At 39.4% G+C, this 19,884-nt stretch overlaps 1 protein-coding gene and 1 pseudogene across 1 annotated transcript; both read right to left on the bottom strand.

Moving 5' to 3' along the window:
- Window positions 1-1,684: 1,684 nt before the first annotated feature.
- LOC133636356 (zinc finger protein OZF-like) lies at window positions 1,685-3,006 on the bottom strand. The gene has a single exon (XM_062030335.1). It carries the CDS (start codon window positions 2,755-2,757, stop codon window positions 2,077-2,079), a length of 681 nt encoding a protein of 226 aa, XP_061886319.1. The 5' UTR covers window positions 2,758-3,006; the 3' UTR covers window positions 1,685-2,076.
- Window positions 3,007-18,976: 15,970 nt separating this feature from the next.
- LOC133636357 (gastrula zinc finger protein XlCGF57.1-like) lies at window positions 18,977-19,850 on the bottom strand (annotated as a pseudogene).
- Window positions 19,851-19,884: the final 34 nt, after the last annotated feature.

Genomic DNA, 19,884 nt, shown 5'->3' with positions numbered 1-19,884 from the left:
TGGGAAAATGTGTGAAAAAACCCAAATGAAAATAATAAGATGTCCTCTCTTCAACAATGACAAAATACAATAAAATAGTAGCTGTGGAGTTAAAAACTCAGAAGTGGCAGTAATCCATGCCCTACATGGTCAAAATCAGTGAAAACTACAATTCCCAGAATGCCGAGGTAAAATGGCCGCCAAATGACTAATAGAAGGCAGGTGAAAAGGAAGGAGGTCAGTCAGACTCATTCACCAAACAAACTACATGGAAGGAAGAACAGCTAGCAGCCACAACCACAAGTTCCACTCAACAAGTTTCTCCAAACACACCAATGGTCGGTGAAAAAGCTTCATTTGATGACCATCGAAATGTTTGTGTGATATGCTTAACTTGAACCTGCAAGCTTGTTAATTAGCTTACTGAACTATCCTCATTTGTTTGTTTAAACTGCTGGCTTCAAGTTAAATTACCGCATTACATTTGTAAAACATTGTTTGAAAATAGCTGTGTAATCACATTGTTAACATCTCTGTTTTTGTGCTTTACAACCTACTGATGATCTGGAAGATCAACTGAAATTAAACCAACAATGCTTCAAGTTGGAAAATAAAAAGTTGATCAATTGGAAATCGGGAGTTGTCCCTGGGTCCTTTTTGGAGTAGAAGAGTGGAACTTAACAGTAGCTACATACACTACCGTTGAAAAGTTTGGGGTCACCCAAACAATTTAGTGGAATAGCCTTCATTTCTAAGAACAAGAATAGACTGTCGAGTTTCAGATGAAAATTCTCTTTTTCTGGCCATTTTGAGCGTTTAATTGACCCCACAAATGTGATGCTCCAGAAACTCAATCTGCTCAAAGGAAGGTCAGTTTTGTAGCTTCTGTAACGAGCTAAAGTGTTTTCAGATGTGTGAACATGATTGCACAAGGGTTTTCTAATCATCAATTAGCCTTCTGAGCCAATGAGCAAACACATTGTACCATTAGAACACTGGAGTGATAGTTGCTGGAAATGGGCCTCTATACACCTATGTAGATATTGCACCAAAAAGCAGACATTTGCAGCTAGAATAGTCATTTACCACATTAGCAATGTATAGAGTGTATTTCTTTAAAGTTAAGACTAGTTTAAAGTTATCTTCATTGAACAGTACAGTGCTTTTCCTTCAAAAATAACCACATTTACATGTGACCCCAAACTTTTGAACGGTAGTGTATATAATATGCAATACATGCACACAACTTAAAAAGTAAGTACAGGACAACATATAAGATGAGAAGCACTACATACAACATCAAATATACATTCATATTAAACATGCTGTGTTTTTAAACTACATTTAGCACAATCACAGTTTAAAGGCCTACTGAAAGCCACTACTAGCGACCACGCAGTCTGATAGTTTATATATCAATGATGAAATCTTAACATTATAACACATGCCAATACGGCCGGGTTAACTTATAAAGTGACATTTTACATTTCCCACCACACTTCCGGTTGAAAACGTCTATGTATGATGACGTATGCGCGTGGGCTTATTTTTTTTTTTTCTATCTGCATTTAAGCACGATGCTATCACGTTAGCTCCGTAGCTAAAGTGCTTTGCCCACCTATTGTCGTGGAGATAAAAGTCACTGTGAATGTCCATTTGGCGTTCTTGACTCTCATTTTCAAGAGGATATAGTATCCCAGGTGGTTTAAAATACAAATCCGTGATCCACAATAGAAAAAGGAGAAAGTGTGGAATCCAATGAGCCAGCTTGTACCTAAGTTACGGTCAGAGCGAAAAGTCGCTTTCTCGGTCCGAATCGCTCTCGCTGCTGGTGTAAACAATGGGGAATTGTGAGTAGCCCTTCAACCTGCGACGTCACGCTACTTCCGGTACAGGCAAGGCTTTTTTTATCAGCGACCAAAAGTTGCAAACTTTATCGTCGATGTTCTCTACTAAATCCTTTCAGCAAAAATATGGCAATATCGCGAAATGATCAAGTATGACACATAGAATGGATCTGCTATCCCCGTTTAAATAAGAAAATATCATTTCAGTAGGCCTTTAAGTGTTTTTAAATCCCTGCAGCTTCCATGACTGTTACACACTTGTGTCTACTGACCTGATAACTAAACCTGAACATTTTATCACACGCGGAGCAACACAAGGTTTCTCTCCAGTGTGTGTTCTCATGTGTCTGGTCATGCTTTGCTTTATGAAGAAACTCTTCTTACAAACAGAGCAAGTAAAAGGTTTCTCACCAGTGTAAATTCTCATGTGTGTGGTCATGTCTTTCTTAGTGCTGAATCTTTTAGCACAAACAGAGCAAATAAAAGGTTTCTCACCAGTGTGTGTTCTCATGTGTGTGGTCATGACTTGCTTTCTGGAGAAACGCTTCTTACATACAGAGCAACTAAAAGGTTTCTCTCCAGTGTGTATTCTCATGTGTGTGGTCATGTCTGTCTTAGTGTGGAATCTTTTACCACAAACAGAGCAAGTAAAAGGTTTCTCACCAGTGTGTGTTCTCATGTGTGTGGTCATGACTTGCTTTCTGGAGAAACTCTTCTTACAAACAGAGCAAGAAAAAGGTTTCTCTCCAGTATGTATTCTCATGTGTCTTGTAAAATGACTCTTGTGTCTAAATGATTTCCCACATTGAGAGCAGTCAAAGTGTTTGTTGTTAGTGTGATGTCTCGTATCACCTTTAGAGTCATTTTGACTCTCCAAAGGTTTTTGGATGTGGTCACTGTGATCAGAAGAGTGTGACATCATGTGGTCCATGTCTGACAGTGGAGCAAAGATGCTGTCTGGTTCTGACTTTATATCTTCACAATGCTCTCCATCAGCTTCTGTGATGTGTTGACTTACAAGCTCCGCCCCTCTGTTCTCCTCACTTTGACTGTGATGAAGCTGTAAGGACTGAGCTTCATCTTCATCATGAAGCTGCTCCTCTTTAATGTGGGAGGGGGCCTGTAGCTCCTTCTGTCCCACACTGGTGTGCCACTCCTCTTCATGACTCCCCGCTGACACCCGCTGGACGTCTGCAGAACAAATGAGGTGTTACTGTATTGAAGTTTGCAGTATTCAAACTATTGACATGTGAGCTAGGCCAAATAGACAGTGATGGGCAAGCTACCTGGACAATGTAGTAAGCTAAGCTACAAGTTACTCTCAATTAAATGGAGCTAAGCTATCCTCAGAGAATTGGAGCACGCTACACTACAAGCTACACTGCAAAAGTAGCTTGTATAGCATTTATATATATATATATATATATATATATATATATATATATATATATATATATATATATATATATATATATATATATATATATATATATATATATATATATATATATATATATATATATATATATATATATATTGGCCCACATGTATAATATCAATGTTTATGTTGTCCATGGAAAGAAGTTAGTAAGAAGCAAAAGACAAACAACCAACCATGGATGACAAAAGGACTGAAAAATGCTTGTCACAAAAAAAAGACATTATATGGAATATTAATAACACAGACATCTATAGAGGCAGAAAATAAGTATAAGAAATATAAAAACCAGCTAATTGGTATACTAGGAACATGTAAGAAGGAATACTACAGACAATTATTAAAGAAGAACAGAAACAACATGAGAGCAACATCCTAAATAGCATCATTAAAAATGCTGCTAAGAAAGATTACCCCCAGTACTTTCTACATGGAAATACAAAAAATGACAATATGAACCAAATAGTTGAACGTTTTAATGATGACTTTGTTAATATGGGAAAAAATGTGGAACACAAAATTCCAAATGCAGATGATGGATCAGTTGAGGACTTGAGTGAGCTCATATACAGAAATCCCAATTCCATGTTTCTTAAGAACGTGACAAAAGAAGAAATCATCCAAATTGTAAAACATTGTAAATCCAAGACCTCAAGCGACTGTCATGGAATAGATATGGTAACCATAAAAAAGGTTATAGAAGACATTTCAGAACCTCTGACATATATCAGCAACGTATCATTTCTAACCGGCAAATTCCCTGACAAAATTGCAAAAGTCGTACCAATTTCTAAGAATGGAGACATACACCAGTTTACTAACTACACACCAGTTTCATTACTTCCACCATTCTACAAAATCATGGATAAACTATTCAATAGCAGATTAAAGGACTACTGAAAGCCACTACTACCGACCACGCAGTCTGATAGTTTATATATCAATGATGAAATCTTAAAGGCCTACTGAAATGACATTTTTTTATTTAAACGGGAATAGCAGATCCATTCTATGTGTCATACTGGATCATTTCGCGATATTGCCATATTTTTGCTGAAAGGATTTAGTAGAGAAAATCGACGATAAAGTTGGCAACTTTTGCTCACTGATAAAAAAAAGCCTTGCCTGTACCGGAAGTAGCGTGACGTCACAGGAGCTAGTATTCCTCACAATTCCCCGTTGTTTACAATGGAGCGAGAGAGATTGGGACCGAGAAAGTGACGATTACCCCATTAATTTGAGCGAGGATGAAAGATTCGTAGATGAGGAACGTTACAGTGAAGGACTTGAGAGGCCGTGATGGACGTATCTTTTTTCACTCTGACCGTAACTTAGGTACAAGCTGGCTCATTGGATTCCACACTCTCTCCTTTTTCTATTGTAGATCACAGATTTGTATTTTAAACCACCTCAGATACTATATCCTCTTGAAAATGAGAGTCGAGAACGCGAAATGGACATTTAAAGTGACTGAACATGTAAATACACGATTAATAATATTCAGCTTTGCGAAGCTAAACAAATAGAAGCTAACCTAGCTACGTAGCCAACGTGATAGCATCAGTCTCAAATGCAGATAGAAACTAAATTAAAAAAAACCTGACTGGATGGATAGACAGAAGATCAAAAATACTATTAAACCATGAACATGTAAATACACGATTAATAATATTCAGCTTTGCGAAGCTATAAAAATAGAAGCTAACCTAGCAACGTAGCCAACGTGATAGCATCAGTCTCAAATGCAGATAGAAACTAAATTAAAAAAAACCTGACTGGATGGATAGACAGAAGATCAACAATACTATTAAACCATGAACATGTAAATACACGATCAATAATATTCAGCTTGGCGAAGCTAAAAAAACAGAAGCTAACTTAGATGCGGCGGCGGGCGTACTCACTGTAGTGCGTCTGCTATCCTGCTTAAAACACAACACAACCTCCTGGTGTTGGTGTTGCTGTATCCGCCGCTCCACCGATCGCACCTACAACTTTCTTATTTGCAGTCTCCATTGTCCATTAAACAAATTGCAAAAGATTCACCAACACAGATGTCCAGAATACTGTGGAATTTTGTCAAAGAAAACAGAGGTATTTGAATTGGGTCCAAACACTTCCCTTGACCTCGTGACGTCACGCGCATACGTCATCATACCTAGACGTTTTCAAGCGGAAGTTTCCTGGGAAGTTTAAAATGTCACTTTATAAGTTAACCCGGCCGTATTGGCATGTGTTGCAATGTTAAGATTTCATCATTAATATATAAACTATCAGACTGCGTGGTCGCTAGTAGTGGCTTTCAGTAGGCCTTTAAGTGCACAGGAAGCCAGTGCAGGTGAGCCAGTATAGGCGTAATATGATCAAACTTTCTTGTTTTTGTCAAAAGTCTAGCAGCCGCATTTTGTACCAATTTTAATCTTTTAATGCTAGACATAGGGAGGCCCGAAAATAATACGTTACAGTAATCGAGACGAGACGTAACGAACGCATGGATAATGATCTCAGCGTCGCTAGTGGACAAAATGAAACGAATTTTAGCGATATTACGGAGATGAAAGAAGGCCGTTTTAGTAACACTCTTAATGTGTGACTCAAACGAGAGAGTTGGGTGGAAGATAATACCCAGATTCTTTACCGAGTCGCCTTGTGTAATTGTTTGGTTGTCAAATGTTAAGGTGGTATTATTAAATAGATGTTGGTGTCTAGCAGGACCGATAATCAGCATTAAAGTTTTCTTAGCGTTGAGTTGCAAAAAATTAGCGGACATCCATTGTTTAATTTCATTAAGACACGCCTCCAGCTGACTACAATCCGGCGTGTTGGTCAGCTTTAGGGGCATGTAGAGTTGAGTGTCATCAGCATAACAGTGAAAGCTAACACCGTATTTGCGTATGATGTCACCTAGAGGCAGCATGTAAATACTAAAGAGTGCAGGGCCAAGAACCGAACCCTGGGGAACTCCACACGTTACCTTGACATAGTCCGAGGTCACATTGTTATGGGAGACACACTGCATCCTGTCAGTAAGATAAGAGTTAAACCAAGACAAGGCTAAGTCTGACATACCAATACGTGTTTTGATACGCTCTAATAAAATATTATGATCAACAGTATGGAAAGCGGAGCTAAGATCAAGAAGCAGCAACATAGATGACGCATTAGAATCCATCGTTAGCAATAGATCATTAGTCATTTTTGCGAGGGCTGTCTCCGTAGAGTGATTTGCCCTGAAACTGGATTGAAAAGGTTCACAGAGATTGTTAGTCACTAAGTGTTCATTTAGCTGCTGTGCAACAATTTTTTCGAGAATTTTCGAAATAAACGGAAGGTGGGACACCGGCCGGTAGTTTACCATGAGGTCAGGATCGAGGTTAGGTCTTTTGAGCAGAGGATGAATAACCGCTTTTTTGAATGCTAGGGGAACAGTGCCGGAGGAAAGTGATAAGTTTATAATATTTAACACTGATGGACCTAATAATACAAACAGTTCCTTGATAAGTTTCCCAGGAAGTGGGTCAAGTAAACATGTTGTTTGTTTTATCCAACTTACACGCTGTAATAATTCCTCTAATGTTATTTCATCACAAATAGAGAGACTATTTTGGAGGGCGGTATCCGTCGTATATACAGTCGTATTTGTGTTAATAGAACCCAGTTGTAGCTGGGATGCGTTGTCTTTAATCTCCTTTCTAATGAGTTCAATTTTCTTATTAAAGAAATTCATAAAGTCATCTGCCGAGTGGGTGGAGCTACTGGGAGGAGTCCCTTGTTGGGTTAGCGATGCTACTGGACTAAACAGAAATTTAGGATCGTTTTTGTTGAGGCGGATGAGATTTGAGAAGAATTTAGCTTCAGCTAAGGTAAGCATGCGTTTATAGCAGAGGTGTGGACTCGAGTCACATGACTTGGACTCGAGTCAGACTCGAGTCATGAATTTGATGACTTTAGACTCGACTTGACAAAATGTAAAGAGACTTGCAACTCGACTTAGACTTTAACATCAATGACTTGTGACTTCACTTGGACTTGAGCCTTTTGACTTGACATGACTTGCTACTTTCCCCAAAACCTAAAGCTTAAAAAGTTATTTGGGAGCGCTCCGTAGCTTTCATTTTGTACGTGTCTGTCTATAAGCGTGTGTGCTGCTTGTCAGCTGGTGTGCTCTCAGTACAACAGCCAATCAAATTAGATCTACATTGTTTTCATCACACAGCTCTCATCCAATCCAATTGCAGGACAACCACCGAACATGAGTTGTCAAACAATGCGGCAGTGAGAAAGATTTATACCAAAGTTGGTTTCGTTCGGGTATAAAAACTACGACTTGGTCAACGAATTGCCGTATGCAAATCACGCAGTTCGAATATTACAGACGGAGACGCAACAACTTCCAACTTCGTTCGACATTTGAAGTTGCACAAAGAAGGGTAAGTTTTGAATGTAAGATAACGTTTATTGGCTAAGTAACATTACTTTTATTTGCTGTGTAGTTAAATCAGTGAGGCTGTAAACTTACTGCTAACGTCATAACCATAGACATCTTATAAGGGTACACAGCATCGAGCGCTACTGCCTACTGGCGCAGACGAGACGCGGGGCCGCCATCTTGGAGTGGTGATCCGCTCCACTCAGTGCAATTCATTTGGCAGGAGCAATGAACTGTCAACGCATTTAATTCATCTTACCTCACTGAATACCACTCATTTTCACGCGCTTTTTTGTCATACGTGTAGCTATGATAACGGACACATGTTTTATTATTCATAGTTTGCTTAACAGTAATAGAATATTCTTATACGCTATAAATGACCAGACGTCCAAGATTAAAACTGGGAATATAATCCCAGAGAAGGGGGGGAAAAAACGGTCAGCTATTTTTAAATTGAAGAAACAATATGATTACATTATATATACATGCTACATAAACAATGTATGAATACATTAGATATCTATATATTTTATAGACCGTATCTCTGTTGCTGCAGCAGCAGAGAGTTTATTCTGTCGTGACACTTTGTATTGATATTTTGTATTACATTCTTCCTTTAAATTATCATGTTTACAGTGATTGTTATATATGTATTTTTTATGTATGTCGCTTTGGATAAAAGTGTCTGCCAAATACTTCAACATATATAAACACCTGCAAGTCTTTATATCAGCTAAAACCACCAATCTGTTTCACTAGATTCAGAATAAAACCAAATTCTGTTTTACCCAACAATGTTAGTATTTGAATATTGTTACTTGAAGACTTATTCCTGGTTACAATTATACTGTTAAGAAAGTATCAGAGGTGGGACCAAGTCATTGCTTTGCAAGTCACAAGTAAGTCTCAAGTCTTTGCCCTCAAGTCTCGAGTCAAGTCCCGAGTCAAGACAGGCAAGTCCCGAGTCAAGTCCAAAGTCAAGACTAGAAAGTCTCAAGTCAAGTCCCAAGTCCTGCATTTTGAGTTTCGAGTCCTTTCAAGTCATTTTAACCACAGAGTAATATTTTTACACAGATTGTGTATGCTTTTAAAACGCTGTATTTATTTATTAAAACAAGTGCATTTGAAATTGCAGGGAAAAAAATGGTGCTGACATTGCAATTCATAATAGCACTATTAACCAGTCATTTTAATAGTTTAAACAATTTTAAACATTTAACTCATTCCTTTACAGAATAAACACATTTGCAAAAACAAACATTAACATACTATTGGTTGTATTTTATGAAAATAACATTACCACAAAGTTGAGAAGGAGCAAAGATCTTCAATATTTGTATGTGAAAATAACAAATAAATCTTCTGGGGGAGGATGACCCCCCTACAGGGGTTTGCTTTACAAACTTTCAGCCCCACCTAAAACAAAATTCACCAGCCGCCACTGATTATGATGCATTCTCATTTTAGGCAAAGTATAAGACAATACTTTCTTAACAGTATAATTGTAACCAGGAATAAGTCTTCAAGTAACAATATTCAAATACTAACATTGTTGGGTAAGACAGCATTTGGTTTTATTCTGAATCCAGTGAAACAGATTTTAGTTTTAGCTGATATAAAGACTTTCAGGTGTTTATATATGTTTAAGTATTTGGCAGACACTTTTATCCAAAGCGACATACATAAAAAATACATACATAACAATCACTGTAAACATGATAATTTAAGGGAAGAATGTAATACAAAATATCAATACAAAGTGTCAAGACAGAATAAACTCTCTGCTGCTGCAGCAACAGAGTTACAGTCTATAGGTCCCTAAAATATATAGATATCTAATGTATTCATACATTGTTTATGTAGGATATACGCATGTATATATAATCTAATCATATTGTTTCTTCAACTTAAAAATAGCTGACCGTTTTTTTCCCTCTTCTCTGGGATTATATTCCCAGTTTTGATCTCGGACGTCTGGTCATTTATAGCGTATAAGAATATTATATTACTGTTAAGCAAACTATGAATAATAAAAACGCCAAAACATGTGTCCGTTATCATAGCTACACGTATGACAAAAAAACGCGTGAAAATCAGTGGTATTCAGTGAGGTAAGATGAATTAAATTTGCTGACAGTTCATTGCTCCTGCCAAATGAATTGCACTGAGTGGAGCGGATCACCACTCCAAGATGGCGGCTCCGCGTCTCGTCTGCGCCAGTAGGCAGTCGCGCTCGATGCTGCGTCTACTTATAAGATGTCTATGGTTATAACGTTAGCAGTGAGTTTACTGCCTCACTGATTTAACTACACAGCAAATAAAAGTCATGTTACTTAGCCAATAAACGTTATCTTACATTCAAAACTTACCCTTCTTTGTGCAACTTCAAATGTCGAACGAAGTTGGAAGTTGTTGCGTCTCCGTCTGTAATATTCGAACTGCGTGATTTGCATACGGCAATTAGTTTTTTGTTGACCAAGTCGTAGTTTTTATACCCGAACGAAACCAACTTTGGCATAATTGTTTCTCACTGCCGCATTGTTTGACAACTCATGTTCGGTGGTTGTCCTGCAATTGGATTGGATGAGAGCTGTGGGATGAAAACAATGTATAACTAATTTGATTGGCTGTTGTACTGACAGCACACACGCTGACAAGCAGCACACACGCTTATAGACACAGACGTATAAAATGAAAGATACGGAGCGCTCCCAAATAACTTTTTAAGGTTTGGGTTTTGGGGAAAGTAGCAAGTCATGTCAAGTCAAAAGCCTCAAGTCCAAGTGAAGTCACAAGTCATTGATGTTAAAGTCTAAGTCGAGTTGCAAGTCTCTTTACATTTTGTCAAGTCGAGTCTAAAGTCATCAAATTCATGACTCGAGTCTGACTCGAGTCCAAGTCATGTGACTCGAGTCCACACCTCTGGAAAGTATTGTCTTATATTTTGCCTAAAATGAGAATGCATTATAATCAATGGCGGCTGGTGAATTTTGTTTTAGGTGGGGCAGAAAGTTTGTAAACCAAACCCCTGTAGGGGCGTCATCCTCCCCCAGAAGATTTATTTGTGATTTTCACATACAAATATTGAAGATCTTTGCTCCTTCTCAACTCTGTGGTAATGTTATTTTCATAAAATACAACCAATAGTACATTAATGTTAAATCTTACTTGTGAAAAGTAATCCCCCGATTCCTATTTTCAACAGTCCGCTCATTTGAGCAGGAAAACGCTGAACACCAGCCCGGCATCTTTGTTTTCTACCTGTCAACTGTCAGTTTAGGCTGCTCGCCGGCTCCTCATCACCACTTCAAGATGCAAATTGCTCGCGTCACAGCAACCAATATTGCGTCTACTTATAAGATGTTTATGGTTATAACGTCATTTCAAACACGGCAATATGTTGCGTCCACTGCAGTTTGCTACCTTATTCATACTTTTGTCAAGTGATTTTTTAAGCAGGGTTGCATGAGGTACCTATACATAACGTTACGTTAGTCAATGTATCACACACAGTAACATAACGTTAGACGGCGGTCAGCAGCACCGCATATTTTAGCCACCTACAAAAAGACAAACATAGTCAAATAAAGGTCAGTTAAAATATATACTATATTAAGAATATGTGTACATATTGCATAGGGCCCTGACATCTAAAAAGTACAACTCTGTTCATTGTTATGTTCATGTATTTGTTATGTTTTTCATGTGTACGCACACATCAACACACATACAGTATGAGATGAGATCAGAACAGAATAGAAACTGCTGTGGAACTAGTTACAATGCAATATGCCATGGAAATACAATGTTAACACTTTTGTACAAATAAGTACAGTTGCACTTGTTTTTGCAAATGTGTTTATTCTGTAAAGGAATGAGTTAAATGTTTAAAATTGTTTAAACTATTAAAATGACTGGTTAATAGTGCTATTATGAATTGCAATGTCAGTACTATTTTCTTTCCTGCTATTTCAAATGCACTTGTTTTAATAAATAAATACAGCGGTTTAAAAGCATACACAATCTGTGTAAAAATATTAGTCTGTGGTCAAAAGGACTTGAAAGGACTCGAAACTCAAAATGCAGGACTTGTGACTTGACTTGAGACTTTCCAGTCTTGACTTTGGACTTGACTCGGGACTTGCCTGTCTTGACTCGGGACTTGACTCGAGACTTGAGGGCAAAGACTTGAGACTTACTTGTGACTTGCAAAGCAATGACTTGGTCCCACCTCTGGTTTATAGGTTATTAAACTATCATTCCATGCTTGATGGAAAACCTCAAGTTTAGTCGCGCGCCATTTGCGTTCCAGCTTCCTACATGATAATTTATGAGCTCTAATTTCTTCTGTAAACCATGGGGTGCGCCTTTTATGGGCCCTTTTTTGCTTTAGCGGTGCTATACTATCAATAATTTCGCGCAGGGCTTCGTCAAAGTTGTTAGTGAGGTTATCAATAGAACCCACATAATTTGGGAATGGTGCCATTACCGAAGGCAGTAGGTCAGCAAGAGTCGTCGTTGTGGCAGCATTAATGTTGCGGCCACTATAGCAGTTATTATTATTATTATTAGCTTGTTGACAATGAGTAAAAACCTCAAATGTTATAAGAAAATGATCGGACATTACTTTAGTATATGAAAGTATCATAACTTCGGAGGTGGTGACACCCCTGACAAGCACTAGATCTATTGTATTACCGTTGCGATGCGTGGGTTCATGTATTATTTGTGTAAGACCACAGCTATCAATTATGGTCTGGAGCGCCACACACTGAGGGTCCGATGGGGTATTCATATGGATATTAAAGTCCCCCATTATGATTATATTGTCGGCGTGCGTCACTAGATCAGCAACGAACTCTGAGAATTCACTGATAAAGTCCGAATAGGGCCCAGGGGGGCGGTAGATAACAGCCAGGTCGAGAGGTAGCGGAGTGACAGACCTCATAGTAAGCACCTCAAACGATTTATATTTATTATTTAGGTTAGGGGCAAGGTTGAAATTGTCATTGTATATTAGTGCGACACCCCCTCCCCTTTTAAGAGGACGGGAAACATGCGCATTCGTATAGTTAGGAGGAGATGCCTCATTTAGCGCAAAAACTTTGTCTGGTTTGAGCCAGGTTTCGCTGAGACCAATGACGTTAAGATTGTTGTCTCTAATGACCTCATTAACTAATAACGCCTTGGGAGACAATGATCTTATGTTTAAAAAGCCCATATTATAGGTATTGGGCTGTTTTGACGAGTTTTTGTTAAGATTATCCGTAGTAGCAATATTAACAATGTTGCGTTTATTATGCGTAGTGCACTTTAAATAGTTTCGACCATATCTAGGAATTGATATGACGAGAATTTTCCAATTGTTTGCTTGGTGCTGCAATAGACTGGACATATCATAATTTGCCACCTCAGTAGAATGCATGTTTCCCTCTGACACAGACACAACACAAAAAACATTATGTGACTTGTGTATTATTCTAAGAGAATTGCTATGCGTACATGGATTATCCAGCCTGGCGCTGGCTAGTTCTAGCTTAACTGACTCCTCACCCGGACTAACAGACTCTGTAATTGCCTGTGACCGGGCTTGCTCTAGTGTAGTCAGTCAAGTGAGACTTAAACAGTAGTCTATGTTTCTAGGCAGGATGATGGCGCCTTCCTGGTTAGGGTGAAGGCCGTCTCTCATCAGCAAGCCTGGTTTGCCCCAGAAAGAAGGCCAGTTATCAATAAACGTTAGTCCCTGTTGTCTACAGAAGCTAGACAGCCACTTGTTAAGCGAGACTTATCTGCTATATCTCTCATCATTGCCTCTCGCAGGCAGGGGGCCAGAGACAATTACTCGATGCCTGGACATCTTTCTGGCGAGATCACAAGTCCTGGCTATGTTTCTCTCTGTAATCTCTGACTGTCTCATTCTAGTGTCATTGGAGCCAACGTGTACAACTATATTCGCATAATTAGTGGTGCGATTAGCCTGTCGTACGTGTTTACTAGGCCTGTTGCGAGTTTGCTCCCTAAGATTAGCTTCAATGTCAGGTGCTCTGGCCCCGGGGATACACTTTATTGTGGCTGGTTTGCTAAGCTTTATGTTTCGGGTGATGGAGTCCCCTATGACTAAGGTGTGGTGCCCGGTAGACTGGGGTGTAGGACTAGCTAAGGAGCTAAATCTATTATGCGTCTCAACCGGTACACCGTAGCTTGTAGGCCGCTTAGGACTGCTACAAGCTGGGCTAGTTAGCTCGCTACAGCTAACGCTAGCAGATGTGTCCGCAACATCTAAAGTTACGACATTACTCTGCTCTAACTGGCGGACACGGCCCTCTAGCAGAGCCAACCTCTCTGTGAGTATGGTGCAAGACGCGCAGGAAGCCATTACTCACAGTGTTTTCTGTCACCGAGTGAAGTTCCTGCTGTCCTCAGGGAAGCGGCCGCGGTATGCCATATTATCCAGGGTGTCAATCTTGGCTCAGCTCATTTCTGAGAGTCCATTTGTCACATCTGGTTACACCAGGCCGTGCCTTATGTTTGCCTTTTGTTAGTGTTTTACTTCCTGTCCTGTGCTTTTATTTTGGTGGCTCTTCCGGTTTTGTTGCTGTTTTCCTGTGGCTGCTTCACTTCTGTCCCCGAGCATTTCCCCTCACCTGTTTTCTGTTTGCAATCAAGACTACTTAAGTTGATCCTTTTGCTACCTTCGTTGTCGGGACATTATTCTTTGTTCACGGGTGACCATCGACTATACTTTTTGATGCCAATCTCTAGTACGCACGTACTTTGTGGACGCCGTCTGCTCCATATTAACTGTGAGTGTTTTGCTGGGTTTCAGCAGTTTGTTTTGTTTTCTTCATAGTTCCCTGTTGCTCTCACTTTTTGTTCTTTTATCAATAAATATCCCTTTTCTTACTGCACGGTGCCACCTCCTTCATCTGCATCTTAAACATCACTAAAGGATTTTATGTAGCATTCCCAATTTACACTTTTTTGGTGAACTCTTGTGAAATATCCACTGTCATGTCTTTATAGTTAATTCATTAGTAAATAAAGAAAATATTTACTGAGTCCTGCTGCTAGTTCCCTTTTTGTGGTGTCATTTTGTTACCTGCTAAGGAAAGTATTTGATGTTAAATATATATATAATCCTCCATATTGGCAGCCATAGTGATTAATTTATTCAGCAGAGCATTAAAACTAGGATCTGACAAAAAGTAAACACAAATGCTGTCTTCCTCGCTGATAAAACATGATAGCAACATGCATCTGCTAGCTCATGATCACCCCCACTTCTCAGTGTGGCGAGTTGGAGTACTACAGGAGGCACTCTAATACAGAGCTTAAATCTGTATTTTTAGTCTTATTATCAAGGAATAATGAGGTCACACTTATATTAAAACATTAATGCTAAGGTTTTGTCCAGTAGTGGACCGGTGATGATGATGATGATGATGAAGAACATGTATCTGTGCAAGTGAACACATGGATCCACAAGGGACAACAACCCTTTCCACAGACTACACACACATCAGAAACATAAATGTTAGAAGCCTACAACAATATATGTGAAGAAGACTTTAGAAGTGAAGATGTGAGGTGAAATAAGTAGAAATGCAGCAATAAAAACAAGCAACTCCACTCACGATGGCTCTAAAGTTCAGTGATGTGTTGCTAACTTCAGCATTTTTCTTCTTTGTTGATGTTTTGCAGTAGTTAACATCCATGATGAAACAATGCTGCTAATCTACCACAGTCCACATTTTGTTAACCATTTTATTCATTCATACTTTTAATTGGATAATAACATCAATAAAATGCAATGAAAGAATGTGTGAAAAAAATAAAAATAAAAATAATAAGATGTCCTCTCTTTAACAATGACAAAATAAAATAAAATAGCAGCTACATATATAATATTCAATACATGCACACAACTTAAACAGTAACTACAGGACAACATATAAGACTAGAAGATGAGAAGCACTACATACAACATCAAATATACATTCTTATTAAAGGCCTACTGAAATGAATTGTTTTTATTTAAACGGGGATAGCAGATCTATTCTATGTGTCATACTTGATCATTTCGCGATATTGCCATATTTTTGCTGAAAGGATTTAGTATAGAACAACGACGATAAAGATCGCAACTTTTGGCATCTGATAAAAAAAAGGCTTGCCCCTACCGGAAGTAGCGTGACGTGGTCAGTTGAACATATACGCAAAGTTCCCTATTGTTTACAATGATGGCCGCCAGAAGTGAGAGAGATTCGGACCGAGAAAGCGACAATTTCCCCATTAATTTGAGCGAGGATGAAAGATTTGTGGATGAGTAAAGTGCAAGTGAAGGACTAGTGGGGAGTTGAAGCTATTCAGATAGGGAAGATGCTGTGAGAGCCGGGGGTGACCTGATATTCAGCTGGGAATGACTACAACAGTAAATAAACACAAGACATATATATACTCTATTAGCCACAACACAACCAGGCTTATATTTAATATGCCACAAATTAATCCTGCATAAAAACACCTGCGTGTTTGTTATGCTAGCTCCTAGCTACTAGCTACTAGCTCGAGCTAGTTATAGCTCGAGCGGGTTATATGGACGGGATCCCGTATATATAACCTGCCAATACAATTCAAACACCTGCACAACACACACACTCACTCAGCCCAAAGGACCGTTCACCTAACCCAAGGTTCATAAAGCTTATATATTTAACCAAAGTTACGTACGTGACATGCACGTACGGGCAAGCGATCAAATGTTTGGAAGCGCGCGGGTGGGACCTGATATTCAGCTGGGAATGACTACAACAGTAAATAAACACAAGACATATATATACTCTATTAGCCACAACACAACCAGGCTTATATTTAATATGCCACAAATTAATCCCGCATAACAAACACCTAGGTGTTTGTTATGCTAGCTCCTAGCTCCTAGCTACTAGCTCGAGCTAGTTATAGCAAGCGATCAAATGTTTGGAAGCGCAGCTATGTACTCACGGTATCGCGTCTGTGTATCCAAATCAAAGTCCTCCTGGTAAGAGTCTCTGTTGTCCGAGTTCTTCGATCTTGACTGCATCTAAACAAAGAAGCGCCGGCTGTGTACGTGTTGCTGCTGACTTCCCTCGCAAAAATAGACACTTCGCACCGACAACTTTCTTCTTTGCTTGCTCAGCTTCTTTCTCCATAATGCAATGAACAAATTGCAACAGATTCACCAACACAGATGTCCAGAATACTGTGGAATAATGACATGAAAACAGAGCTATTTTGTATAGATTTCAATGGTGTCCGAATTCTTCCGTTTCAACGATTGACGTCACGCGCATACGTCATCATACCGAGACGTTTCAGCCGGATATTTCGCGGGAAATTTAAAATGTCACTTTATAAGTTAACCCGGCCGTATTGGCATGTGTTGCAATGTTAAGATTTCATCATTGATATATAAACTATCAGACTGCGTGGTCGCTAGTAGTGGCTTTCAGTAGGCCTTTAAACATGCTGTGTTTTTAAACTACATTTAGCACAATCACTGTTTATGTGTTTTTAAATCCCTGCAGCTTCCATGACTGTTACACACTTGTGTTTACTGGCCTGCTTCTTAAACCTGAACCTTTTAACACACGCAGTGCAAGTAAACTGTTTCTCTCCAGTGTGTGTTCTCATGTGTGTGGTCATGTCACGCTTTCTGGAGAAACTCTGTCTCTGCATGATTCCTTGCTTCTTGTCTGATTAATAGATGTCATCAGTGTTTGAACCTGACACAACGTATAATAATCAGGAGTTCCACAGTCAACATCACTGAGGCCGCCTCTAAAAGGAGTGGTCACATATATTATGCAAAGCAGTTCCAGGACGCACAATACGTGACGGAATGTGCTGGGGGCCTTGTGATTTCGCCTAGTCTCCGCTTCGTCTACGTGTTGTCATCTTATCTTCGTTGAGGTCCTAATCTCTGCTTCGTCTGTGTGTTGTCATCTTATCTTCGTTGAGGTCATTGAAGTCCTTGGCTGTTAGAGGGCTAAAACAAAGATAACATCTGCGGCTGAGGCCACCCCTCAGACAAGAAGTTTTTGTCCTTGCACAAATAGAAAAGTCTAACTTGAGCACAATAACTAATAACTAAAGCAACAGACTTTAAAGGCCTACTGAAATTATTATTTTTTATTTAAACGGGAATAGCAGATCCATTCTATGTGTCATACTTGATCATTTCGCGATATTGCCATATTTTTGCTGAAAGGATTTAGTATAGAACATTGACGATACAAGCTGGCTCATTGGATTCCACACTCTCTCCTTTTTCTATTGTGGATCACGGATTTGTATTTTAAACCACCTGGGATACTATATCCTCTTGAAAATGAGAGTCGAGAAGGCGAAATGGACATTCACAGTGACTTTTATCTCCACAACAATACATCGGCGAAGCTCTTTAGCTACTGAGCTAACGTGATAGCATCGGGCTCAAATGCAGATAGAAACAAAATAAATAAGTCCCTGACTGGAAGGATAGACAGAAGATCAACAATACTATTAAACCATGAACATGTAACTACACGGTTAATGCTTTCCAGCCTGGCGAAGCTTAACAATGCTGTTGCTAACGACACCATTTAAGCTAACTTAGCAACCGGACCTCACAGAGCTATGATAAAAACATTAGCGCTCCACCTACGCCAGCCAGCCCTCATCTGCTCATCAACACCTGTGCTCACCTGCGTTGCAGCGATCGACGGAAGGACGAAGGACTTCACCCGATCATCCGTGTGGTCGGCGGCTAGCGTCGGCTAGCGCGTCTGCTATCCAACTCATAAAGTCCTCCTGGTTGTGTTGCTGTAGTCCGCCGCTAATACACCGATCCCACCTACAACTTTCTTCTTTGCAGTCTCCATTGTTCATTAAACAAATTGCAAAAGATTCACCAACACAGATGTCCAGAATACTGTGGAGTTTTGAGATGAAAACAGAGCTATTTTGTATTGCGGATGGCATGGCAAAGTTGGGAGAGTGGCCGTGCCAGCAATCTGAGGGTTACTGGTTCAATCCCCACCTTCTACCATCCTAGTCACGTCCGTTGTGTCCTTGAGCAAGACACTTCACCCTTGCTCCTGATGGGCCTGGTTAGCGCCGTGCATGGCAGCTCCCGCCATCAGTGTGTGAACGTGTGAATGTGTGTGTGTGTGTGAATGGGTGAATGTGGAAAATAATGTCAAAGCGCTTTGAGGTCCTTAAAAAGGTAGAAAAGCGCTATACAAGTATGACCCATTTACCATTTACCATTTATTGGATTCAATGGTGTACCAATACTTCCGTTTAACTAGTGACGTCACGCGCATACGTCATCATACCTAGACATCTCCAACCTGAAGTTTAGCGGGAAATTTAAAATGTCACTTTATAAGTTAACCCGGCCGTATTGGCATGTGTTGCAATGTTAAGATTTCATCATTGATATATAAACTATCAGACTGCGTGGTCGCTAGTAGTGGCTTTCAGTAGGTCTATAAGCATACTACAGTTAGTGTGATAATATTTACATAATTATTCTAACACTGAGCAAGAAAGGTTTCTCTCCAGTGTGTGTCCTCATGTGTCTGGTCATGATTTGCTTTCTGGAGAAATTCTTCTTACAAACAGAGCAAATAAAAGGTTTCTCTCCAGTGTGTGTTCTCATGTGCAATATAATTTTCTTCTTAGTGTTAAATCTTTTAGCACAAGCTGAGCAAGTAAAAGGTTTCTCTCCAGTGTGTGTTCTCATGTGTGCGGTCATGTGTTCATTTCTGAAGAAACTCTTCTTACAAACAGAGCAAGAAAAAAGGTTTCTCACCTGTGTGAGTTCTCATGTGTAATACCATGTTATTTTTAGTGTTGAATCTTTTAGCACAAGCTGAACAACGAAAGGTTTCTCTCCAGTGTGTGTTCTCATGTGTGTGATCATGTTAGGTTTTATGAAGAAACTCTTCTTACAAACAGAGCAAAAAAAGGTTTCTCTCCAGTGTGTGTTCTCATGTGTGTGGTCATGTCACACTTTCTGGAGAAACTCTTCTTGCAAACAGAGCAAGTAAAAGGTTTCTCACCTGTGTGTGTTCTCATGTGTGTGGTCATGAAACCCTTTCTGGAGAAAGTAGTCTTACAAACAGAGCAAGTAAAAGGTTCAAAAAGGAGATTGCGCTTCTCAA

This window comes from Entelurus aequoreus, linkage group LG20, assembly GCF_033978785.1.
Source record: "Entelurus aequoreus isolate RoL-2023_Sb linkage group LG20, RoL_Eaeq_v1.1, whole genome shotgun sequence".
Lineage (NCBI taxonomy): Eukaryota > Metazoa > Chordata > Actinopteri > Syngnathiformes > Syngnathidae > Entelurus > Entelurus aequoreus.
This window is presented reverse-complemented; position numbering and strand designations above follow the sequence as displayed.

Excerpts from the sequence above, each read along its gene's own strand:
- LOC133636356 (XM_062030335.1), bottom strand. The coding sequence starts at position 2,757 with ATGGACCACATGATGTCACACTCTTCTGATCACAGTGACCACATCCAA.